This window comes from Stegodyphus dumicola, chromosome 1 (assembly GCF_044657685.1).
Source record: "Stegodyphus dumicola isolate Sdum_Otavi_A_Nest chromosome 1, ASM4465768v1".
NCBI classification, from domain to species: Eukaryota; Metazoa; Arthropoda; class Arachnida; order Araneae; family Eresidae; genus Stegodyphus; species Stegodyphus dumicola.
This window is the reverse complement of record NC_140768.1, coordinates 36,658,639-36,683,329: the sequence shown is the minus strand read 5'-3', so window position 1 is coordinate 36,683,329 and position 24,691 is coordinate 36,658,639. Positions and strand designations below refer to the sequence as shown.

The 24,691-nt window shown below is 29.4% G+C and overlaps 1 protein-coding gene across 1 annotated transcript in view; it reads left to right on the top strand.

The window, feature by feature from the left end:
• Positions 1–24,290, top strand: part of LOC118181953 (uncharacterized) — a 57,935-nt gene extending 33,645 nt beyond the window's left edge. The window contains exons 7-8 of the mRNA XM_035351197.2: positions 6,387–6,555; positions 13,374–24,290. Coding sequence (XP_035207088.1) covers positions 6,387–6,555; positions 13,374–16,308 — 3,104 coding nt within the window. The 3' untranslated portion in view covers positions 16,309–24,290. The remainder of the gene's footprint in view (positions 1–6,386; positions 6,556–13,373) is intronic.
• The last annotated feature ends 401 nt before the right edge of the window (positions 24,291–24,691 follow it).

Genomic DNA, 24,691 nt, shown 5'->3' with positions numbered 1-24,691 from the left:
GAATAGGCTGATTAGGCATTTTAAATTTAGCTGCTGAAAAGCCCTTTTTCAGTAAATGTAGATGCATGCATTGTTGATATTTCTTAGTGTCTTCAAAAGAGTTCTAGGGGGGAGGAATTTCCAGTAGGTTCTCTTTTAATTTAATCTTTGAATTTAAAGACCCACTGGTGTTAAATGCATAGATTACTAATGGAAATATAAGAATGTTATAGAACAAGTAAAATAAACAAAAGATTTTACACACACACATATTTCATTTTATTTCTTATATATTACATTTATTCATTCAAAATCACCCTATGCGAAATTGGTTGATGATATAAGATGCATAATTCAAGATGTCTGCAGTTATATTCCTGAAAAATGTTAAATCCATAAATGGATTGCTAAGTGTACTTGGAGGATAGTTACTGGGCACAATATTGACATTTAAATGATATTTCATAAAATCAAATGTCTTTTCATTTCACTTGACGTCTCCATTGAAATCTTCCATCGTAATAACAGGAACATATGTATATGCAGTAAACTCTTTATCCATCACAGAATATTTCATCAATAAATAGTCACAGAATATTTCATCAATGCAATAAACATCTTCAAATCTCCTAAATTATCAGTTTGATGTATATATATGGATGCTAGAGCACATCTTGATTGTCCATTAACAGTTACATCAACCATACAAATATTGGCTGCTTCTGGATCCTCTATCCTCTTTTGCTGCTAAAGGGTAAATTCTCTTGGTACACAATCTGCTACGCTCATCAAATTTCTATAAATCCCAACACCACTGGCTTGGTGAAATAAATCGAAATACAGCAAACACCATCCGAACACACTATATTACTATGCATATACCCTTTGTCCAACTTAAATTTGTTTTTGTGTGTGTTTGCTATTGTGCTTTTTCATCTATCTAATGATGTGTTTAGATTGATTGCAACATTTGTAGTTTCAAAGATATAAGCATTCGTGCACGCCTAAAATAGCATGTGTCTTAATATTTGCTGTCCTGTCAGACCTTTATAGAGAGACAGAATCCTACATTAAAATTTAAACAATTCTAACTGCTGCATATTGCTAAAATAAGGCGGAAAAAAAAAATTGAAACACACACACACACACATATATATATATAGTAGAAAGCCTGGCGGTCATATGAAATGACCGCTGTTCTAGATATTATAAATTGTAATTAAAATTATTTGTGTAAAGGTGTCTGCTATTCAAACTGAATTACCCAGGGCAGGCGGTGAGGACGCCCCTTTGCCGAAGGGATTTCCCCCTTCTACTTGCTTAATTGCTTAAAGTAGAGTGCAATGAAGGAAACCACTGGTGGTACATTTCTTAAGAGCTACCGCTAGCTCAATAAATAAAGGTGATTTAAATAATGAAATGTTAATTTACATGTCAAAGATCTTTTGTACACAACATTTCTTGTGTAGATCTTTCCATCATTTTTAAGCTCGCCTTGCAGAGGACCATCCATTATTTTTAATTTTACGTCCGTTCTTTCACGAACTCTTGAACAGGCAACATAAAGTTGACCGTGTCCAAATTCAGGCTCAGGTAAAAAAAATGCCAACATGCTTAAGCATTTGCCCTGAGACTTATGGATGGTCATAGCAAAGGCAAGTTTTACAGGAAATTGTCTACGTCTCAATTGAAACGGCAGGCTCCCGGGCTTAGCGAAGCACACCGTTGGATTCCACAGGTCCGTGGCACGACATTATGGCCATTCGCGTCTTCTTGGGACATTAATTAGCCGAGATATTAGTTAAAAACTAATTTTCCCCTACATTTTCTCTACATTTTCCACTTTCTTTTTTGGGTTTTCCCTATTAGAGGGATTTGGCTACGTGCCAAATTCTTTTTTTTTTTTTTTTTTTCCGAATATCTACGAAACGGCACCGAGTTGAAATTCGAGATGCATATCCTCGGATTCCAAAAAATTCTCCGAATCCATCGATGCCATTTTCATGTTCGTACGACTTTAATCGGCTGAGATATTAATTAAAAACTGCGGAAACATTAATTTCCGTGCTCATTTTTCCGAGTGGCAACAGTAAACTATCGGCAGCACACACTTTAGCCGCTTGTATATATAAAGATATATACACACACACTGTATTTTTACCATTATAATAATTAATGATAAAAGTATAACAACATTCAGTGATTAGAGATTTGTGTAAAAACATTTTGTCAGAGTTTGTAAAACCAACCTTTATTTCAGTCTTCTGATTCTGTAAATAATGTGAATTATGCTAAAATAGAAAAAAGAATAATGAAGGTTTTGTAATGGGGGCTTCAACTAACAAAATAATACAAGAGCTTCCCTATAAAGACAAAAGGTTTATTTACTTTTTAGGAGCAACTGTTGCTAGGCATGTAATTGTGTATAGTTCGACCCATTATTAACACAGCCTTGTTGGGTAGGCAAGACATTTAGAGTCAGCCTGAAGGAATTGCGATTATTAACTGAATTATGGAACTTAGTGGATAAGGTGTTGCAAGATATTCATCCATTTACCCAGGAGAGATTTGCTACTGATAGAGTTTCTGTGGTCATCCTGCATCATATACCTTTCATGCCTTTGGTTTCATGTAGAAATAAACACTGAGATTTGTATTCATATGCAGCATGGGAACCAGTAATGTTGAAAGAAACAGCAAACAACTTTTCAATAATCTCTTTTTCGTCTTTATGATCTTAGCAATTTTCTTCATTGCTTAACTCCTCATTAACTTTTCTAAAATTCATTGTTAATGAGTTCACAAAACTTTTATGAGAAAATAGAGAATTGCTTGAAAATTCAGAGTTATAGTGCATATTGTTTACTGAATAGTAGTAAAAGGTGAGTCATAGCATCATCTCGAAAGAAACGAACAAATGTAGTGCATGCAATTGTGATTTATAAAACTTGAGTTGTTTTCTAAAGAAAGCTGTATACCAAACAAAAAATTTTGCATCCAAATAAGACATATACCAAGTTAAATATGTTGCAAAGTGAACATATATTTTTTCCCCAGAAAAATTGAGAGTTTAAAGGCTTACTTATATTTCTTAAGCTGGTAAAGTTTTCTTTTTAGCTGCTGTACTGTTACAGCCAGATTTTTTGATGTCATTGTTCACAAGTGTGCTTATTTATGATTTCAAAGGTTTCTGTAGTTTTATTCTTTCGTTATTTTCCATTTTGGAATTTCTTTCAGGATTTTTTTTTTCATATCATATATTTGTTTGTAATAAATCCCTTGCTTCTGCATTTCCCAATTGTTTTCTGGGGATAAAAATAATTTTGTTGGATGAAACGATTATTAAAAAAGTGTGGTACTTTTTTGTTAAAGCCATACTACTTGGTACTTTTTTTCAACATATTTCCTTGGTACCAGGCAGAGAACATGTGCATTTGCAACAGGCGCCAAAACTTTAGGAAGAAACTGTGCGGCAGAATTTAGAAGTTCCAGAGTTTGCACTGGGTGGTGAAAGGCCTAGTGCCATTCTTGATGCCAGGTGTTGCCAGTTCGGTTTGGAATTTGACCTGGCAACAATACCTTTACAGTCATCAACTGTGTGCCCTATTTTCTTTTCATCTTTTTCTTTTCTTTTTTGTAGTTGTTCTAGATTCTTCAGATTTGTCCAAAAATAAAGATGCATCTGTACTTTTTCTTCCTGAAACAGATGTTCTTCACCCAAATAATAATAATAAAATTGTTTTTGCATGCTGGGTTAGAAAAACATGTGAAAGGAAAGTGTTTTGTTGGATCTCATTTTCTTTTTGTTTACTGCAGTGTAATTTATCTACTTATGGTATTAGAGTGTTAGCCAAAGCTTGCTTCAAGTGATTGACAGCACAATGATGGATTAAAATAATTGCATAAGATATACACAATTCTTTGTCATCTCATTCAAATGTTCAAATTAATTGCTGCGACGAAATTAAGGATATTGCTGAAAATGTATTCATGAAAAGAAAAAAATAACATACAATGTATTTATGGATGGGGGAGTGTCCAGTGGCTTTTTTTTGAGGATTTTGTCATGAAATTACAGAATGTTCCTTGTTGCTATTCCTGATTGTTCTGTATCTCATTTTTATATAGCATTAATCAGAAGCTTGTACAGTAGAATTCCAGAAATCCGCAAAGCTTGGGACCAGAGGTTGTGCGGATTTTAGGATTTTGCGGATTTCAGGACAGAAAAGATGATAAAGCATAATATTCGGACTAAAAGTGCAAAATGAATAAGGCATATTAGATACATTTAATTAAATTATTATATACATTATTGCAATAATTTATTATATGCATTAAATTATTATTACATATATAAATTGATTATGTTATTCATTGTATTATATGTACACAGCATCGAGGTTTGCCGATTTCGCCTCATGCAAAGATTTACGGTGTTAGAATAACTGTTGCTGTAAAATTTCAACAGCTTTTTTTTATTTTTCTGTATATCGTACACAATCGTGTCGCAATTGCATACCATTCTGCTGTAAATTGAGGAACAGCGAAATCTTTTGCAGAATTTGCCCTGTTTGCATTACCGTCAATGCAATGTGTTTTCGTTTTTCAACGTTGCCAGCAGTAAAATCACGAGTGCGTTTCTTATCTGTCATTGTGTTAAAAAGGGCTGAAATTAAAAATATTCTTAATTTATCCACAAATTATCCGGATTAAAAAAAGGCAGCACTAAACAATCTTGTGAAATGAAATAACAAAGCTCAGAAAATACAACAATGTGAATCATGAAATTGAACAAAGAATTGAGTGAATCGTCTGCTTTTTTACCTTGATGGCAGATTAGAGGGGGAAAAACTTATCTTATTTTTTTAACTTTTTTATATCAATAATTTGGTATTTCCGTTTTGACTCATTATTATTCGGTAATTATGATGTCATTATTCGGTAAGTATTTTTTTCTTCGATATTTCATACTCAGTGTTTCAGTTTCTGGAACCTGTAAACTGAATGTTTATATTCCGAGAGACAACGTGGATTTTTGGTATTTGACTGTATTAGCTTACTTACTTTTTTTAAGACATATTCTTCACTTATGTTAATACATCTTTATTCTCACATTACTTGCATAACACTCAGACGATACAACTGAAAATACCAAATTACTATGCACACTTCAAAGAAAACATTACTGTTCAAAACTAATCTGTTGTTGCCACTTGGTAAAATATATTAAAAAAAAAACATTTACACTTGCATGCTTATACATAATCATCAAAATTTTCGTTTGTCTGTTGCTTTCAGTTTACGAAATTAAGTATGAAATTATGTGCATTCTGAATTTTTGGAGTCGCTGTTTAATTTTCCGTATACTTCTTAAATTTGAATATCCTGCTTTCATAATTATGAGTAATCATTTCAGTTCGTATATGTGTATCATTTGTCATCAAAGCATTTATAAATTTAAAATCAGGTTAAATAATTTTTATTAATTTGTTAGGGGAAAATTTTTATGTTTTTTCTGAAGATATTAAAACTACCGAAATTTTAATGAATTTCACATCAGAGTATTTGTAGTTAGATTATATCACTGAAGTGCTATTCTTGTAAATGAATCTTTGCTTTGTTCGGTAAAAAGAAATTCTTTTTTGTAAGCATAATTCAAAAAAGGCTGATACATAATTAAAAAAAAATTTCTATATGTTAATACTGTTTGATTATTAGCCCTAAGGGCATTAGCCCAGAAATGCCATTAATTTCGTTTTGGCATTTTGCTTTGAAAACTTTAAATCTGTTTCACTTTTCAAATTGTTGCCACCAAATATGATCGCCCTGTGTTATATTAAAAGAAATTAAATAATGAAGAATCTGCATAAATATATGTATGTTTCTCGCATTTTGATAAAACAATGGTACCTAGAGCCATCAAATTTTGAATAACATAATTCTCCACTGAATATGGGTATCTGGAAGTCCTAATTTGGAATTTGTTTTTGTATAGATTTCATATTTTGTAACACTTTAACGAGTTTTTGATTAACAAACTTGACGATTTCAAAGCGAGCAATGGCAACACTGTACCCGGGGGGGGGGGGAATTATCTACATTGTGCGAGACTGTGTATCAGAAATTCTAAAGAAATGCTCATTTTAAAATTATATTGTGATATTGCTCTTGAACTGAATTTTATGGTTTAAGTGTGAAAAGCATGATATTTAATCAATAAAGGTAACACACAAAACGTTAAAAAAAAAAAAAAAAAAAAAAAAAAAAAAAAAAAATGCTCCTTTGGGCATAATGTAAAATCTGAAGGCCTTCAGATTAAGAAAAAAAAAAAAAAAATATTTGAACGCTTTCAAATTTTTTTTCTTTAATGGGAAGCTTTGTGATATAACTTTTGTAAATACTAACAGGTGCTGTTGAAGCTCCGCCACCAGTTGTGAATGTGTGGGTGAAGAGGCTGATACATACTGAAGAAGTGAAAGCTATGGAACCTACAAATGAAACTGAAGAGGAATTTATGATTCGGCAAGCCATAGAATTAAGCAAGGCTGAAGCCATGAAAGCTGAAGAACGTCGGAAGTTAGTTTCCTTTCATATTGATTTTCTTATATGTTAAGCATATTAAATTGGAGGGAGTTGAAGTTGTACTTTTAGTAGAATTCCAATCTCATTACCAGAGAAAGAATATCTGATTTACTGAAATTAGAATATTGTTAGCAATTGTTTTGTTATTTTGTTATTTTTCTTGGGAACATTAGTAAAGTAGTTTATTATAAAAAGTTTTACTTTTGAAATGACTAGTGAACTGCTGTAATGAATGCAGATGTGTTTGCTTATGGTGCATTATAATATTTCAGCTTTAGAATACTAATCCTTAGCTGGGGAGATAAGGAATTTGTTTTGCTTTTTTTTTGGGGGGGGGTTATCTCAGACTGTAACAGCACAAAAATTAGTTTTGATTGATATCACATAACCTAAAGTGACTAAAATATTATATGTAGACACTTTTAAGCACTGCAGAATCAGTAAAAAGTTTCCTCAATGACATTTATTAAATATAACATGAATTTATACTTTGACAAAATGAACATAATCTTAGCTACCGACTTATCACATCTCCCAGACCCCTGGTAGATCACTGAATTTCCCTGTCTTTAATTTTTAGCCTTTCCCGAGAAAAATGTTTCCTGGCAATAAATGAAATTTTTGTTCAAATTCCATGCCCTCACCCTTTAGTGCAGTAGTTCTTAACCTTTTCTGAACCATGCACCCCTTTCACCTTGCTAAATGATCCTCCCCTCTTCTTTCCAAAATTTCGAAAAATGCATGTACAGTTTATAAGTTTAGATAATTTTTTAAAGTGTTTATAAATTACACAAGAAATTCAAGGTTTAGTATTCCTAATTTCTATAAGAAAAAGTATAGAATATGTTAATAAATACCGAAACTTGAATAAAAATAGTTTTTTATGTTTGTAAACTAAAATTAAATACTTAACAGGTAAATAAAAAGCTGACCTCATCCCCCCTCTGAAACTATGAAATCCCCTCACTCCTGCTCTAGTGATTTTCAGTGGAATTTTTCGTATTAAATTTTATTTAATCTGAATTGTCTTTATCTATCGCAAACGTAGAACTTTTTAAAAGATCAATTAATGTTTGATCATTTAACATTGTACTTAGCTTTATTTTACATTAATAAATGCTAAATTGCTAAGTTTGCTATCCACACAATTGTTTTGAACATTAATTTTTAATTTTACTTAGGTGTATTTAAAAAATTAAAGTTTTTCTTCCTTACTCAGGATTATCTCAGCATAAAAGTGTCAGAATATAACAAAATGAAATTACAGGGCTGATTACGATCTGGGTATAGCTCAAACTCTAAATTCTTTGTTTTCTCAAATCCAAAATTTGCAGATTTATAAAATGTGCACTCATTATTTACTTCAAATTTTTTTTTTTTAGTTCAAATAAATCATTCAGATATTTCATAAATTGGTAAGATTTGCTCTGTATTAAAGCTAACCTTAAGTCATATGATTGCAGGACAGTTTATTTGGAAATTGTATTGGAAATTAAAAAATATGACATTTCTTGGGAAAACTTACACACTAAAATTCCAGAATCTGGATGTACAATATAAGGAATGATCTAAAATCTGGATCTTTAGACCACTAGCCATCTTCCATCTTTTTTAAGGTACTTATTTAGTTATTTGTATGCTTTATGCATGCACATTTAATATTTTTTCATGAAAAAACATATGAACAGACCCAAATTTAATTTTACTTCGCATTAAATAAAATACTTTCATAATGAAGAAACAATGATTTAGTAGCAAAATCAGTATGATGAATAATTAGGTCCATAGCCACCTTTTCATCTTTTTTTGACATACATCATAAACCAAAGCATTTTACATTAAAACGCACCTACTGAATAGTTTATATCCCTAATACCAGTCTAGAGTATTATTGTTTATTAATTTTTGCTTTCATGGGGGGAATGACTATAAACATACTGCAGCTTGAGATGCAGCAATACCTGAACATTTCTTTTTTAAATATTAGTAATTGAATACCAAAGAGTATGGTAATCTTTTGCGGCTTTGCTGCCAGCCTTTGTCTGGCTTTTAAATGCACCGGAAAAATGGCTGGAGACGTTAAATTTAAAAACTGCATAGAATTTTACTTTGTAGAACAACTTCATAAAAAAATTTATTACGTATAACAAAATTACAATGAAATAAGCAATATCCCTTAATACAAATATTAATTATCCTAATAAATAAATTAACCAACTTCCTTTTGCAAAATCTTAAGAACTCAAATGGTATAAAGGAGGTTATAAACTTTGTTTCCTAAAAGAATCACTCAAAACTTTTCAATATCTTAAAAACAGTGAAATGAGCAATAAATAACATAAAAGAATGCAAAAAACGAAAAATTCTGAAAAGCAAAGTATAATTAATGATATTTTATCTTATATTTTCAAGAGAAAAAAATTACAATGAAATAAGCTATATCTCTTATACAAATATTAATTAGCCTAATAAAAAAATTAACCAACTTTCCGATGAAGAAAAAAAATCATGCAAAACTTTTCAATATCTTACAAACAGTGAAATAAGCAAAAAATAACATGAAAGCTACTCAAAAAACATAAAATTCTGTGCAGAATTTTACTCTGCAGAACAACTTTATCAAATAAATAAATAAATAAATAAATAAAATAAAAATGTATTATATATATATATATAAATGACAATGAAATATGCCAATCTCTTAAAAACAGTGACATAAAAATTGTTGCCAAACCCATATTTCTAAAAGAATGAAACTATTCAAAATGATGTGATTTCATCAAAAATCTATCAACAACAATAAGACAGAAAAATTGTTGCCAAAATCACACTTTAAAAGATGTGAGATGTGAGAAATGTACTCGGAAGCTTCATTTAAAAAATCTTTTAAAAATACAAAATATTATAATTTTTCCAAAATTTTTTTTGTAAAAGCAGTCGCAAGGCTGAAAGTTTAACGTGTCCAAAAACCAAAGAAAAATAAACTGTACTTTTTTTAAACTTTTTTAGAAAAAAATCCCGTTGAAAAGGTGTTAAGCTCACTTTGTTAAATAAATTCGTATTTAATCAATTTATTGAAACACGAAATTTATTTTAAGTTCATAAAATAGCTAAGTGCCTACGTTTCATGACGATGTAAAAATGGAGTGTGTAGAGTAAAATCTCGCTTTCTTATAGCCCATTATGTCCCAAAATGACGCAATTTCATCACAGAACATAAAATTTTAAAAATTCTAATTCGAATTTCGAAAAAAATCGTTTCGAGGTGCACTGGCTCTTGTCTAGATGTACCTATGTACCAAATTTCGTAGCCGTGGGTCTATTAGCTTACGCGCAGCATGAACGAAAGACACACACACAGACAGACTCTTTCTTTTATTATATGTAGAGATTAGGCTGTTAATGATAACAGATTTAATTAACTGCACTGTGAAGTGTTGAAAGTGTTGATGAGGTGAAATTTAACAGAAATTTGTTTCCATATGCAAAAGATAGATTTTTTTTAATGAGCCAAATGATAACAATTTGTGCTGTTGGAATTGAAAATAACTGATTAGTTATTCCGAGAAGGGGAGGCAGAATTTTTAGAATTTCGAGAAGCACAAAGTAATAAACTTAAATTATAGCAAGATCTTTAGAATTTAGGCAAAGCACTGCAATGCCAAATTTTTAGTATTTTATGGAAGTGCTTGTCAGCAAAATTTAGGACAGACTGAGACTGCAAGGTTTGCAAAATGTATAATACTAAATCTGGATAAGCTTTAAGTGTTTGCCTTAAGTTTTCCCAGGATTCAGATAAGCCTGTGCATAAAGCACGTCTAGATATTATAAATAATTAAACTTAACTTTTACTTTTAACTTTGTTAGTGTGGAATACAAATGGCAAAATTTTGTGGAACAACATGTCTAGTTGCCAATCTCATGATGCATTGCCAATAGTGTATAGTGGATGCTAGTGAAGCTTTATGATGATAACCGCAAACTTGATGCTTTTCATATTTATAAAAAAAAAAAAAAGAAAAAAAAAGAGTGAAATTTTCTAATTACTGGAATTTTTGAAGAAATGAGGAAAAGTGGTAATAAATGAAGATGACAAACAGAAGAAATGAAAATAATAAATGAATGCAATTAAAAACAAGTTTTTCATTATGATGACATTGCCCTAGTCATCAGTCAACTAACAGTTGGCAAAATCTATAGATAGTTCTAAATCCAGAAAATATCACTCCTGACAGTTCACTTCCTGTATCAACTATATATCCTTAATTTTGATTACTTTATGGAGTAAGTTGGGGACTTTAAATTTGATTGATGTGACCCAAATCCTTTACATTTACAACACTTGGATGTCTGGTAATTATTGAATAGTTATAAGGAATATATCCTTAATTTTGATTACTTTATGGAGTAAGTTGGGGACTTTAAATTTGATTGATGTGACCCAAATCCATTACATTTACAACACTTGGATGTCTGGTAATTATTGAAATTGAGAAGCTTTAAATGTCATGTAAAACTGAAACTATTGATTTGCAACACTCAGTCACACAAATAAAAAATCACATTTTGAATTGAAGAAATTGTAACATCACATTTTGTATTTGTGTTTCACTTAAAATCTAAAACAAGATTTTCTGCCAATAAATTTAGAACAATTGAGGTCAAAAATGGACCATAATATTTTAAATATTCTTGCATTGAATCTAAATTTTGTATAGTGATATTGAGCTCATCATATAACTTTATAAAAACTGGAACATTTGAAGAATTTTTAACACTTTAAAACTTGCAAACAAAATTATCTTTAAGTAAATTTGCATGGTTTTCATAATTTTTAATTATTTTTTTCAGTTAGCTTAAAACCAGATACTACATTCGATGCTTCTCCAGTCAAGAATTTTTTTAAATAGGCAAATTTTTCAATTTTCGGAACTGACTCATTGCGATTGATGCTGCTTTGAAATGAATTCCAAAATTCGTTCCAATATTTTGGGTCCCCTGAATATGATTTGAGTATTAACTTAGGATAATTGAAGAGGATAAATTGAAGCTGTCGTTCAAAGTACTTAACAGTTTTTTAGATATCGATGAGTTAGTAACTATGCCTGACTCATTTTTCTTGATAATCAGTACTAGTGCTTAATTCTTCCATTAAGCGTACATCGATTAACTGTTCAATTTGAGTATCTAAGGATTTTAATTTATTAATTTTTTCAGCTAAAACTACCAGATGTTTCTCTGAGATATTGCATGTAAAATTTTCATCTGTTAAGGCAGATTCAGTTCTTGAAATTAGTATAGTAGTATTACTTCTTTCAAATGTTCGTTTTCAATTTTCTTTAGAAGCCTTGTTTTTTTGTACTTTAAAGAATTATACATTCAAACAAAAGTTATGAATGTAAAATGCTCACTTGTACCTCTTGAAAATGAACATTGCTAATCCAAGTGTAGTTTTAAGAATCCAATCCAGAGCCGTTAATAAAAAGAATACTGCATAATCAATGGAATCAAAAGGAATTTTGTTATAGGACAAGAACTTTAATACCTTTGGTACCAAAATTTATATAAGAAAAACATCACTAATAAACATTACCAATCCTCATCGAGTTGTTACTAAAATACAATTTATTTACATAAATAAAAAAATTATAAAAGAAGAAGAATCATCACAGCATCAAAAGTCTGCATCGGTCATCGTCTGCATTCTTGTCTGTATGGCGTGCGAAAGTAAAAATCATACATACAGTTGCATGGCCTTTTCCCACATTAGTAATGTTATCCCACATGATAAATGTTATCATTCTGATACTGTTATCGAATTGATGAAGTGCTGCCCATTTTTATATCAGAAATATCTTCATCACTCACAATAATCTACAATTCAGTTAATGTGATCAAAATATTATAGAATATATTTTTTTAAACTGAAGTCACCAAATAAATTCAAAATAGATTATACAAATTACCAAGTAAATGATTAAACTGGCAAACAGCTTGGTTTCAATTTTAGTCAACTGTTTAAAATTAGGCAAAAATCAACCTTAGTTTGACATAGATTTTCAATAAATCTAACAAATTTAAGAGCGGTCAGACACAGGTCTTTCTCTATCTCTCCCTTTCTTTTTTGCCCCCTTTCCCGAAGAGCAATATTTTTTTCTGAAAGCATCCCTGCCATTCTAAGGTAGCACCCCCCCAATTTAAATTTTACATTGACATGTTCTCTTCCTATTAAGGGTGTCATCCAAGTATTAAGATCACAAAGGTACAGAATCAGTCAATTAACTTCCAGAAGCAGTATGAAGATTTCATATTTGAACTTTTGTATTTTCTTAATTAAAATTTTGTGAAAGTACCTATTTATATGTTTTAGTGATTTTTATATTAAATTAGTTAAATTCCATTGCTAATTTGAAAGGTATTTTTTCTCATTGTTTTTAATGTTATCAAAATAACCATAGATAAATGTGATTACATTAAGTGGTGCCTATTGTAGACATTAGTAACTTTTTACTGAAACGAGTATGGAAAACGAGTGGAAAAGTTTGTTCCAAATGTCCTTTTTATTGTAATTCTGATAAGGATGAAAACTGTAAAAATCTTTAAAATAAATAAATAAATAAATAAACTCCTCATATATCAGGATCAGTTACTTTTAAATGTTTGAAAGATAAATATATATTTCATTATCATTTTTATATTTAACAATGTGTTTTTCAAGTAAGTAGTTCAAAGTTAGTTTATGCATCTCTCTGTAATATAATCTTTCCAGATCTTTGGATCATATGATTAGTGTCTAAAATATTTTTTTACAGGAAACTTGAAGAAGAATATCAACTCCAGATGGAACTGCTGCAGTCAAATCCAGAATATTTCTCAGAATTTAGGGAGGATACAAGTAATAAATCCACTCCTGAGGTTGCAATAAAATGCTGGGATAGTACCAACTATAATAGGTCAACCACTGAAGTTACAAAAGATTGTTGGGATAATACTGATGATGAAGATAAAAATAGTTTATGGAATGAGAAAAAATCTACAAAGGCATCTACTTTATGTACTCAAAAAGGAAACAAAGCAGCATCGTATGCTGGTGCAAAACCAAAATATAATGCAATTATTGATACTTTTGGTGGATGGGGCTTAAAAGATACTAATTTTCAGAAATCAGGTACAAAAACCCCAAAATATGATCAGAAATCCATTTCTAATTCTCATGATGCATATAAAGTGGAAGATGACTGGGATGCAGAGATCATAAATGAATATAAATCATCATCAGAGGAAAGGGAATGGTCAGATCATACCAAAAATTATAATAAAAAAAATTCAAAAGCCTTTGGTAATGAAGTTTTTAAAAATGAAACGCTAGGTTCAAAAATCGCAAAAAATAATAAAACATATGAACCATGTAACAGCAAATTAGAAGATTGGGATGAATCTGGAAGTGAAGAGACTGAAAAGCAAGCATTCAAAGAGAGTAAAGCTTGTGAATTAGAGAGTAGTGAATGGGATACTTTAGGAAATGAAAAGCAGAAGCAACATTTGAAGAGGAAGGACTCTTATAATACTTTTCAATCAAAGGATAGTGAATGGCAGAATTCTAAAACTGCTATTTGCCAGTCGAAGGACAGTGAATGGGATGTTGCTGAAACTGATACTTATCAGCCGAAGGTCAGTGAATGGGATAGTTCTAAAATTGATACTTATCAGTCAAAGGACAGTGAATGGGATAGTTCTAAAATTGATACTTATCAGTCAAAGAACAGTGAATGGGATAGTTCTAAAATTAGTACTTATCAGTCAAAAGACAGTGAATGGGATGTTACTGAAACTGAAACACAGACATTGAAGGAGAAGAGCAATTTTGGAGTATATAATTTAAATGTTAGTGGATGGGACGTTGCTGAAAGTCAAAAAGTAGAGAAACAGTGTGAAGGTCTACATAGTAAGTGGGATGATACATCGGGAGGAGGCCAGTATGACACTCATATTTTGAAGGAAGGTGATAAAATTCCAAATGCTGAATATATAGATAGAGGCAATTCATTTGAGAATAATATTTTAATAGAAAATAAGATTTCTGAACATGGTGACAAAACAGATATCTCTGAAACTTTCTATCGGCATCCATTTAGTGAAGCAAAATTAAAACATGAACATAATGAAACAACAGGAAAATCAGTTAATATAAGTAATAATGAACTTGGGAGCAATATTTTGAATGATTCTTTTTTTAAAAGTAGTAACAGTTCTAGTGTGTTTGATAATTTTGAGCAAAAAATTTCTAATACTGTTGCATGGAATGATCAAACTTCTAGAATTTTGCCTGGGATACATAATATTAATTTGGAACAAAATTCCTCAGTTATATCTTCCAAAGAATCACTGAAAGCAGCTAAAGATATTTCTCCAATAGAATGTGTTACATCGGAATCTTTTAAGGGTAATGAAAGTGCCTTTAATCTTGAAACTGTATTTTTACCTAGTGGTAATGCTGTAGACTATACTAAACATTTGCAAAAATCTGATATATCATCAGCAAGTGAGTTAAGAAGTGAACAAAATAGTGCTTCAGATAGCTTTACAGGTGATATGCTAAATTCACAATTTAAAGTACCAAATATTTCTCAGCCTTCATCATTTGGACCTACTGGAACAGCTCCCTTTTTAAATCCTTTGGGAGCTCATTTGATGCCATTAGTTGGCATAAATCCTCTCCTTATGCAACAAATGCTTCTGAGTAATCCTTTTTTCATCACTCAGTTACAAGCAATGGATCTTTATTATAGGTCTCAAGGCATTCCAACCACTGCTTATCCGTGCTATCCCCCACATGCTCAGATACCCAGTATGCATCATATGAACAATAATTCTGGAAATATTAATTCTTTTGCACAGAATTACACTGAAGCTGCTGAAGAAAGTTATGCTCATGTTTCTTCAGCTTCTCATGTAGTAGATTGTCCAATACCTCCACCAACAAATAGCATTCCAACTCAGGAGAAAAAGTCAACTAATTCTGGACCACCTGGAATCTGTGCTAGTCTTGTACTTCCTGTGAATGAACTTTATAAAGATGACAGTCCTTTGGCTAAGCTGGGTTTTGGTGGAGATACCATAATACCACCTCCCAAACCTCCAGTTTTGCAAAGTGAGGTTTCTGTATCCCATACAGAAGTGTCTTGCCCAAATGCCTTAGATAATAAAGAAAGTAGTTTATCAAGTTTTGGAAGTAGAGCTACAAATATTATTCCAAATCAGAAACATCAAATAAATGATTCTTTAAATGAAAACATTTTTTTTTCTAATTTAAAGAATTTTAAAGTGCCTCCAAGAGAAAATGTTCCAGATTATGAAGTAAAATCAAGTGTTTCTGGATCCTTTGGTATCTGTGGTTCTGTTGTAAGTCCTATTGATGAACCTGTCTGTGGAGCTTTACAAGGTGCTTCTCAATCGCCAAATATTATATCTCCTTCAAATAATAACGAATTTCGTCCATGCGAGACTCAGACATCACTTCAAAGCAGCAAAATTGAGCATGTTAGTTGGAGTGATTCTGAAAATGAAGATGAGCCTTTAGGTAAGAATAAATATTGGGAGGAGGATACGGCTGAATGGGAAAGTGAGTCTTACCCAGTACAGTCAATGAGAGATGCCATTAGATATGATCTTAAAAAAAGTACTAATCGACAGCCAGCTAGTCAACCAAGTTTTAGTGTTAAGAAGAGAAATATGCTACAGAAATAATATATAATATTGAAAAAATATTATAAAATTAATAAAAATTAATCCGTTTTTTTCACATGAAATAAGTAATTAAAAAGAAATATTATTAATGCATTACATGGTCTGCTTACTGTTTACATCACTTGTCAAGTACAGGTGTAGAAGTAAAGAAAGGCAGTGTTAATGTTGAATTTTTTTAGTACTAATTTGTAGTTTAATAGTTAAATCATTACAATAAGAAAATTATTCTTTGTTGTTCACATAATGCTTCACTAATAATATTAATGTATAATATATGCACATTAATGTATTTTATATGATTTTTAAAATTTAATATGTTATCCTAATTATTTATTATGTTTATAATTGAAAGTCGTAACCACATGATTGTTACGTTGTGCAAAAACTTAAGTAATCTTTCGTTTACTTATTCCTTTATTATCATCATAATGATTAAAAATTGTGAAATTTCTGTATTATTTAAGCATTCTTGTATTTGACTTAAATGAATTATCATAGTTGTAAGACAGCTTTAAAAATGAGAAAGCTATGCTCCACAAAATTTGTATTTGATTTATTTCATTCATTATTTCATACTGTATGTTGTGTTTATTTGTCAGTCTTTAGTATTCAGATTTTTTTAGAAAGGTCAGATTTGTAGGCAGGGGGACTACTTATTAAATTTTTTTTTTCAAAACATGAACTTTTTTACTCATCTATGAAGCATGAATAATACATTTATTCATAACATAGTTGAAGGATTATTATTCAAGAAATATGATTCTTGTATTAAAAAAAACTTTCATTTGCCATGTATTATATTTTTTGTAATTACATATCAATGACAAGTAGGAATTATTGACAGGGTATCATAATCAATTGTAGCCTTTTTGTATAATTTTGCTTTTTAATACTTAGGCTGTTCTCTTAAATTTACAATGAACTCGGTTGTTTGTTAAAAGTTTGGAAGACATCTGTGATATTTGTTTAAAGTATGTTGTATGTTATTGGAAGTAATATTTCATTTTGAAAAATGTTTTCACTTATGTTTGTAATTCAGTTGTATTAGAATTTTGTATAATCTTTTTTTTTTTTTTTTTTTTTTTTTTTAATAATATGTTTGTCAGAATTTTTTTGAGCAATTGGAGTATGTTCTTGTAGTTATGTAGTATGCATTATAATTAAGTGTACTGAGTACTTCTAAAAGCAGATGTTATCAGTACAGTGTCTGAGATCCAGAATCGCTGATATTTTGGCAGTTTTGAATTTAAAAAATGTCTGGATTTTAGATCAGTTTAAATCTAGTAAGATGAGTTGTAGACATGGCAACATTAGGACTTCACTTATTCTTTCAATAAAAGAATGCTAACCAATCTCAGGGCTAGTGCCAGAGCAAGTGCAACTGTTGTGGCTGCACTGGTTGTCAGAATTTAAGAGCAGCAAACATTTTTGAATTTAGAGGAGCACAAATTAGGAAAACATCAAAAATCAGAGATGGTTATTTAGAGAGATCAGAGATCACATTTAGAGTTTAGGAGAGCACCAGCCATCCGCCTCCACAGCCACTCAAACCTTAAAAATGTGTGATCCAAGCCATTATCAGTTCAAGGTGAATTAATGCATTGTTATTGGCTACTATGTGACTCTTTGGCTAGCAGATGTTTGAAAGTGATATGCAGGAATCTCCTTTAATCCAGAGAAAAGTCTCATTTACAGTACACCTGCTTCCTTATGTTGCTGTATTCTCCATTTTTAGACTTTATAAAGGTGGGGGATTATTTTATTTTGTAGTTATTTTCTGGCTGGTGGTCTGGATATATTAGATCATTTTGGATATTCGAGGTCTGGATTTCGGACTTAGTACCATATGCCAGTTAACCTTTAAGTCCTTAAACATGTAATAGTGCAAACATAGTATGATTTTGATATTAATCCCGCTTAAGCTTGAAATCTTTAAAGCTAAATATTAAGTTACATATAATTTTAGCATAGTTGTGAAAGGACATACTGCATTATATATTTTTAAAAGTTAAAAGATAAGCAAATATGTGTTACACATATTATATAAACTTATTTCCCAAAAAGTTGTAAATAAAGAATTTTTAAGATTGTTTGCTTAAGTATTGTAATTCAGTTAATATATCATTAATTGATTGAATGTAGCTTTAAGAAACTTCATTGCATTATTGTCAATTATGTTAGAAATAAAGAAAGTATTTAAAAATTAATGATATTATATTTAATTAATTTCATTCCATATTTATCATGGCTTAAAAATCCTGTAAATAAACACTATTTTTAAATGGAAAATCAATAGCATAGCTTTAAACAAATAGCTAAATCATTTTAATTACTAAATATTTAAACTTTTAAAATATTTTTCCATTTAAAACAGAGTTAGGAAACACCAAAACGCTAACAAAGGCGAGCAGCTATTATGCATTGAAAAATTAGTTTGTGTGTGTATATATAATAATGATATACCAATTAATATCAGTATATTTAACCCTTTGCACTCGAGCGGCACCCGAGTGATTTGAAGTCTTAAATCGTGCGATACTATGGTCTTTTGTAACTTGATCTCCTTATTTACGATGTGCAACAAGATATTTTTCTCAGAAGTACTTTCGTGGACTAAAATCCGCTGACACTGTAGCTAAATCTTAGCTCAGTTTAGTTAGTCTCCGTAGCATTCACTTGAAATAGTCTTGGCAGTAAATATAGTAACTAAAAAGTGTTTGAGTCCGAAAAATATGGAGGAAGATCAGATCAGCTCGACTTAGACGAATTCGATTTTGCTGCTTTGGATGATGAACTTACCGACAGATTTCGAACAGATTACACCGCGAAACGAATGAATCCAGTGATGCAGTAAGAGGTGCGAGACGACTGAAAATTAGAATTATAGAGAGTGACAGTGAAATTGAGAGTTACAAAATATCACACCAAAACTAATTACAGAGTGTAATATTTATCAAACTTTGTTGTTTTTGACATATAAATGAATAAACTGGGGAAATTTTATTATTTATATACATTTGTTTGTTTATAAATGTTTTTAAAGTACTTGTAAAGTGTTTGCCGAATTTGGCCAAAATCGTCTTGAGTTGCTGGTTCGCGCAAGCGAAAAAGACCTCGAGTGCAAAGGGTTAATATAGACAGAGAAAAATTTCTCTTCTGTTATTCATTGATAATACTATAAAATCGCCCAAATTATTTCTGTGAGTTTTTAGAAGATATAAGATATGTTTTCATATTTTTTTTCAATAGTATTCAGATGTGTTCAGAAATAACTTTAAACAGATAATCATCTAGCTGCAAATTCTCTTTTCTCTTTGGACTTACTTTCTCGTTTACAACATTTATTATGCTCCACAATTATATTTCTTGAACTTTTAAAAATATGTGAACAGTATTTAATGTCAGTATGTATTTTTTTTCTTGTAATTAAAATTCATTTTCTCATTTTAAATTTGTTTTAAAGTAAAGGCTTTTAGCACAGCTTTGAAAATGTTAATTTTACTCTCTTATAGAGATTTCTGTTCCAGTTTTATTTCACTGAATATGCTGAATGAATGATTGGAATTTTATATGAATATGGAATTGAAGAGAAAAAAGTTTACATTCTAGTAAACGTTTTTTCTAGTATGGTCAATGCATTGTTGTTGGCCACCATGTCCTTAATTTGTAACAGTGCAAACATAGTATGATTTTGATATTAATCCATATCAGTAATTAAAGTGTGATGCTCTTTTCTTGAAATCTTTTACTGTAATGTTTTCCTAGAAATACAGTGCTGTTATTTAGCATTTTGTTAGTTTGATATCTAAATCTATAATAGCTAAGTACATTCATATAAGTGATTAAAACTGATTTGTAAATTCTAAAAAAAGAAGAGTTTGAATTGTATTAGAATATTTTTGCTGAAAGCAAAACAGCTGTTTTATTTTGGCTTAGATGTGAAATAAAACATTATCTTTCAAAATTAATAGTTTAATATCTGCATCAAAATAAGATTGCTTTTTGCATAATAATAAGTTTTACATTACCATGCTTCTTGTTTCATTCATTAATCCTAGAATACTGAAAGTTGAAAAATACATATGTTATTAAATCATCTTAAATGTTATGGCACAGCATGTGTAATATCATAAATTTCATATTAAAAACATTGTTTACTGGAATGAAATGAATTCATTTGTAATAAAAAGGCATTATCCATTATCATGTAATAATATTTGGAAAAGTTAAAACTGCACAGATCTTTCCAAAATAATTATGTAACTTAAATATTTGGAGAGGCAGAAATTTTGCAGTATTATGAAATATATTTGTATATTTTATATATATGTAGTGACCTAATATTAATAAAATATGATAATTTTAAAATTAATATAGTTTAAAGTCATAAAATAATTTATAAATTAAAAAAAATATTTTTATAGTAAACTTGTTATTCTATTGCTTAATAAGTTGATGGAGTTAAAAAAAATAATTGTCCATCTATATAAAATACAATTGGTTTAATTCAGTGCTAGAATTTTTTAGTTAAAAATTTATTCTTTTAGGAAAATTTGTATCATTTATAAATCCATCACCAATATTTCAGGTTCATTTCAAAATTATATGCAGTGGTACATACTGATAATCTTTAGTATTATGTGTGCATAGATATATTTTATAATGCTTTATGTATTAAATATAATTTTGTAAAAAAATCTAAAAGCATTTGGTTTGATATTGAGAAATGTGTGTAAATATAAGGCTTGTCTTTTATAATTCCTCTCCTCCTCTGTAATCTAGATTTTTTAGAATTTTATATTACAATTTTTATTGCTTTGTAATTTAAAATATGAAAAATTCATTGTAGACAGTTAATTTTATGAGGTGTTTTTTAACTATTGATAGTTTTTAAGATGTTTTGGTGTGATTGAGATATGCAGTTTTGCATAATTCAGAACTTTTGGATCTTTTATTATTCTTATCAAATTATGTATAAATAATGTTGAATTTTTGTTATGTATGTATATGATGAAATGAATGATGAAATTTCATTTTTGTATATCTGTGTGAAGTTGCATATTTAGTTAGTGTTCCAGTATATTTCTGTGTATTTAATAACTGTGCTGAATATAATAGTATTCAAGTTCTCATTTCATTCAAGTCACTTTTTAATAACTCAGTTACCTATCATGTTTTTCAGATAAATGTGTATTAAATGCAAGTTTGAATTTTAAGGTAGAAAAACGGATGAACACTACTTTATTAAGTGTTCTTTTTCGTATTTGTTTCATAAGTAATAATTCCAGGTATTTAGTATTGTATTTTATGTGTGTTTGTCTGACAGCTGATAAATTTAATCTTGAAATTTAATTACAATAAGAATTACTTTCTCTTTTTTATGTGTATGCCTAGTTTGAGAAAATTAGGTACTGGAAGGAAAATATTAAGTAAGGGAAAAAAAAGCTCTGTATGTAAAGCAAAAGAATTTAAAGAAAATAAAAGGGGGTTATTATTTGTTAAAGGATTACAGTTACTTCTTAGTTAATGAACATTTATTTTATTTTTGAAAGTTTTCAACATAATGCTGTTATATATATTGAAAATAGTTTAGAACCTATTAGACTGATTATTAAACTAATGGAACAGCATGTAAAACTGGCATATTTTCTCACTTTTTTAATAATTTGGCATTCCGTGGAAATCTATTTCCATGTCAAACTAGGCCATACTTTACTTTGCTCTTCCTTTTGAACATGTTAAATTAATACAATTTTAAAGACATATTTTTTATTGTAGTAAAAATAAATAATTCCATGATTTGTATATGTTTTGGATTTGTATAAGATTTGATGAGTACGGTATATAAGCACTAGTTGTTACCTCGAAGTTAGGATAATTTCTTTATTATTGTTTGAGTAAGTATTTCATATTTTAATGTAATGTAACTTTGGGGGGAGGCTAAAAGTCACTTGTTGACTGTATCCATTTCAAGTGACTCAATTTTGAAAGCTGTTTCCAATTCTAAATTTTAGTTTACAAATGTTTTAATGGAGGGATATGAATAATGGGCAATTTTGCACCTGAATCAGATTCTTTCAGAATGCATCAAGCTTTTATCTAAAATAAATGTGCTCTTCTTAAGGTGAATTTATTCCTATTCCAATTTTTTATCCTACTTCCTATTGTAATTTTTGTATTCTAGTTCTTAATATTAATGTGCTAGTAGCTATGCGAGAGTTTGCCGCAAGTTGTGAACCATTTGGTAGCTGATTATCTTAAAAGTAGTAAAATAATTTTGTCTGTATTACTACTAAAAATATGTAAATTTTATGTACATAAAAAAGTTTTGGGTTAAAAAAATTAGACCTATTGTTGAACTCTAATAAATGCTTCCTTTTAGTTTTTTATGTTCAAAATATTTTTCGCTGGGGATCATTATTAATAACAATGTGTAAATTTTATGTACATAAAAGTGGGTTCAAAAATTAGAACTACTGTTAGCCTCTAATAAATGCTTCCTTTTAGTTTTTTAAATGATTGATTGATATAAACATGTGTGGCAGAACTTTACTGTTAATCTTAGAATATTAAGAATTTTCTCTGTTATTAATAGTATATAAATTTTACATTTATAAAAAGGTATAGGTTAAAAAAATACTTCTCACTTTTGATAAATCTTTAATTGCAGTGCATAAATAAATAATGGTTTAATTAGTCTAGAAATGCATAAAGGAATTACGTACAAAAAAGTTCTTATTAAAGCAAAACATAAGAATTTAAATTATTAAAAAATCTAATATGTTGAGAAATTAATACACGCGGCAAATTATTGACAGCCTAATAATTATATATATTCTATAAGAAATATATTAATTTCATATGCTTATAGTGCAATTTACTAGCTTCATATACTTTTGAAGATGGTTGGTTGCCTTATATTTTTTTGTATATCTTAGTAGCAATATTTTCAAAAATAATTTCTATTTGAAATATTAAGCAAATCATTTGTTGTTGTTCATTTTAAGCATTTAGTTGTTTTCTCAGTAATTGACTTTAGGTCTATTTAGGTATTTTTATTTTACTTTTGCCAATTTTCTTCTCACTGGCAGTAAAATTTACTCGAATAAAATTTTTTTTCTAAAGTTAAAAATTTGCTCCACATTTCTTAGTACTTTTTTCCATAAGTATGCATTCCATATACATGTATTCACAAAATTTATTTGCAATTTGAGTTTTAAATAATCCTGGCTCAATATAAGGTTTCTTTTGCATTCTAAATCAGTAGCTCATCCAAGCATGTGTTTAATTGTTTGGCTAGCAAATTAAAATGAGAAATTAAATGAATATTTAAAATTAGCTTATATGTGATACATATTAACATTCTAAGGTTAAGAGAGGAATTGAGACAGTTCTACTGTGTTAATTTTCATAAAAGAAGTTTAAATAAAATTTATTCGACTGTTTTTTAAACAATACATGTGCTGCCATTCTTAACATATTATTTTAACATTTATACTTAATGTGATTTATTAAATATTTTCATGTATTTTGTGCTGTTTGATTATTAAATTCCAAGGTTTTAAAAAAGAAATTTTGCAACTATGAATATGTACATATTTGTGTTTTCAGTTATATTTTTGCTTGAGTATGCCAGAAAAGAATCTTGCTCAATGATAAGTCATTTGTAGTTCACAAGGTGCTAATTGTAATTTTTCAATGCAATTTACTGATGACAGTTTTTTCAAAACTGTTTGATGAGATATGGAACATGTCATTGCTTCTGTAATTGTCTTAAAATGTTGAAATATTTTGTGTTCCTGTTATATAATATGTGTGAAATGATTATATATATGCTGAGGCATATTTTAAACTATGTGGATCTGATTTTTTCTTACATTATCCACCTTGTTAATGTGGAATTTATTTCCAGTTTGTGTGTGAAATGTGCAAATGTATAAATTGAAAATATTTTTAATAAAATTCTATTCAAAATGAATAAATAGATCTTTCTCATGTATCTATTCACATTAAAAATATTGATTGCATATTATTTTTGTATTCCTCTGAAATAGAAATAAAATATCAACTTTATGCTGCTACAGTTTGTGGAAATGAACTTTAAAGCTGACTTCTATTTTTTATGAATTGCAACAAAGAATGTCATTGGTATTTAGTTTGGAACCATTTCATTTCTTAAGGCATCTCTCAATGAAATTATTACCTTATACTGTATTTGTTTATAATGCTTTGCTTCATCGTCTATCTGACTGGCAGTTGGCAGGCCATTGCAATCTTCTGACTGATTTAGAACCAAACCACCTATGTGTTATCGCAAATAATAAAACACATTGTTGTCTTGTTAAAGTGAAACTGCTATATCTGAACATGGCAATGCATAAAG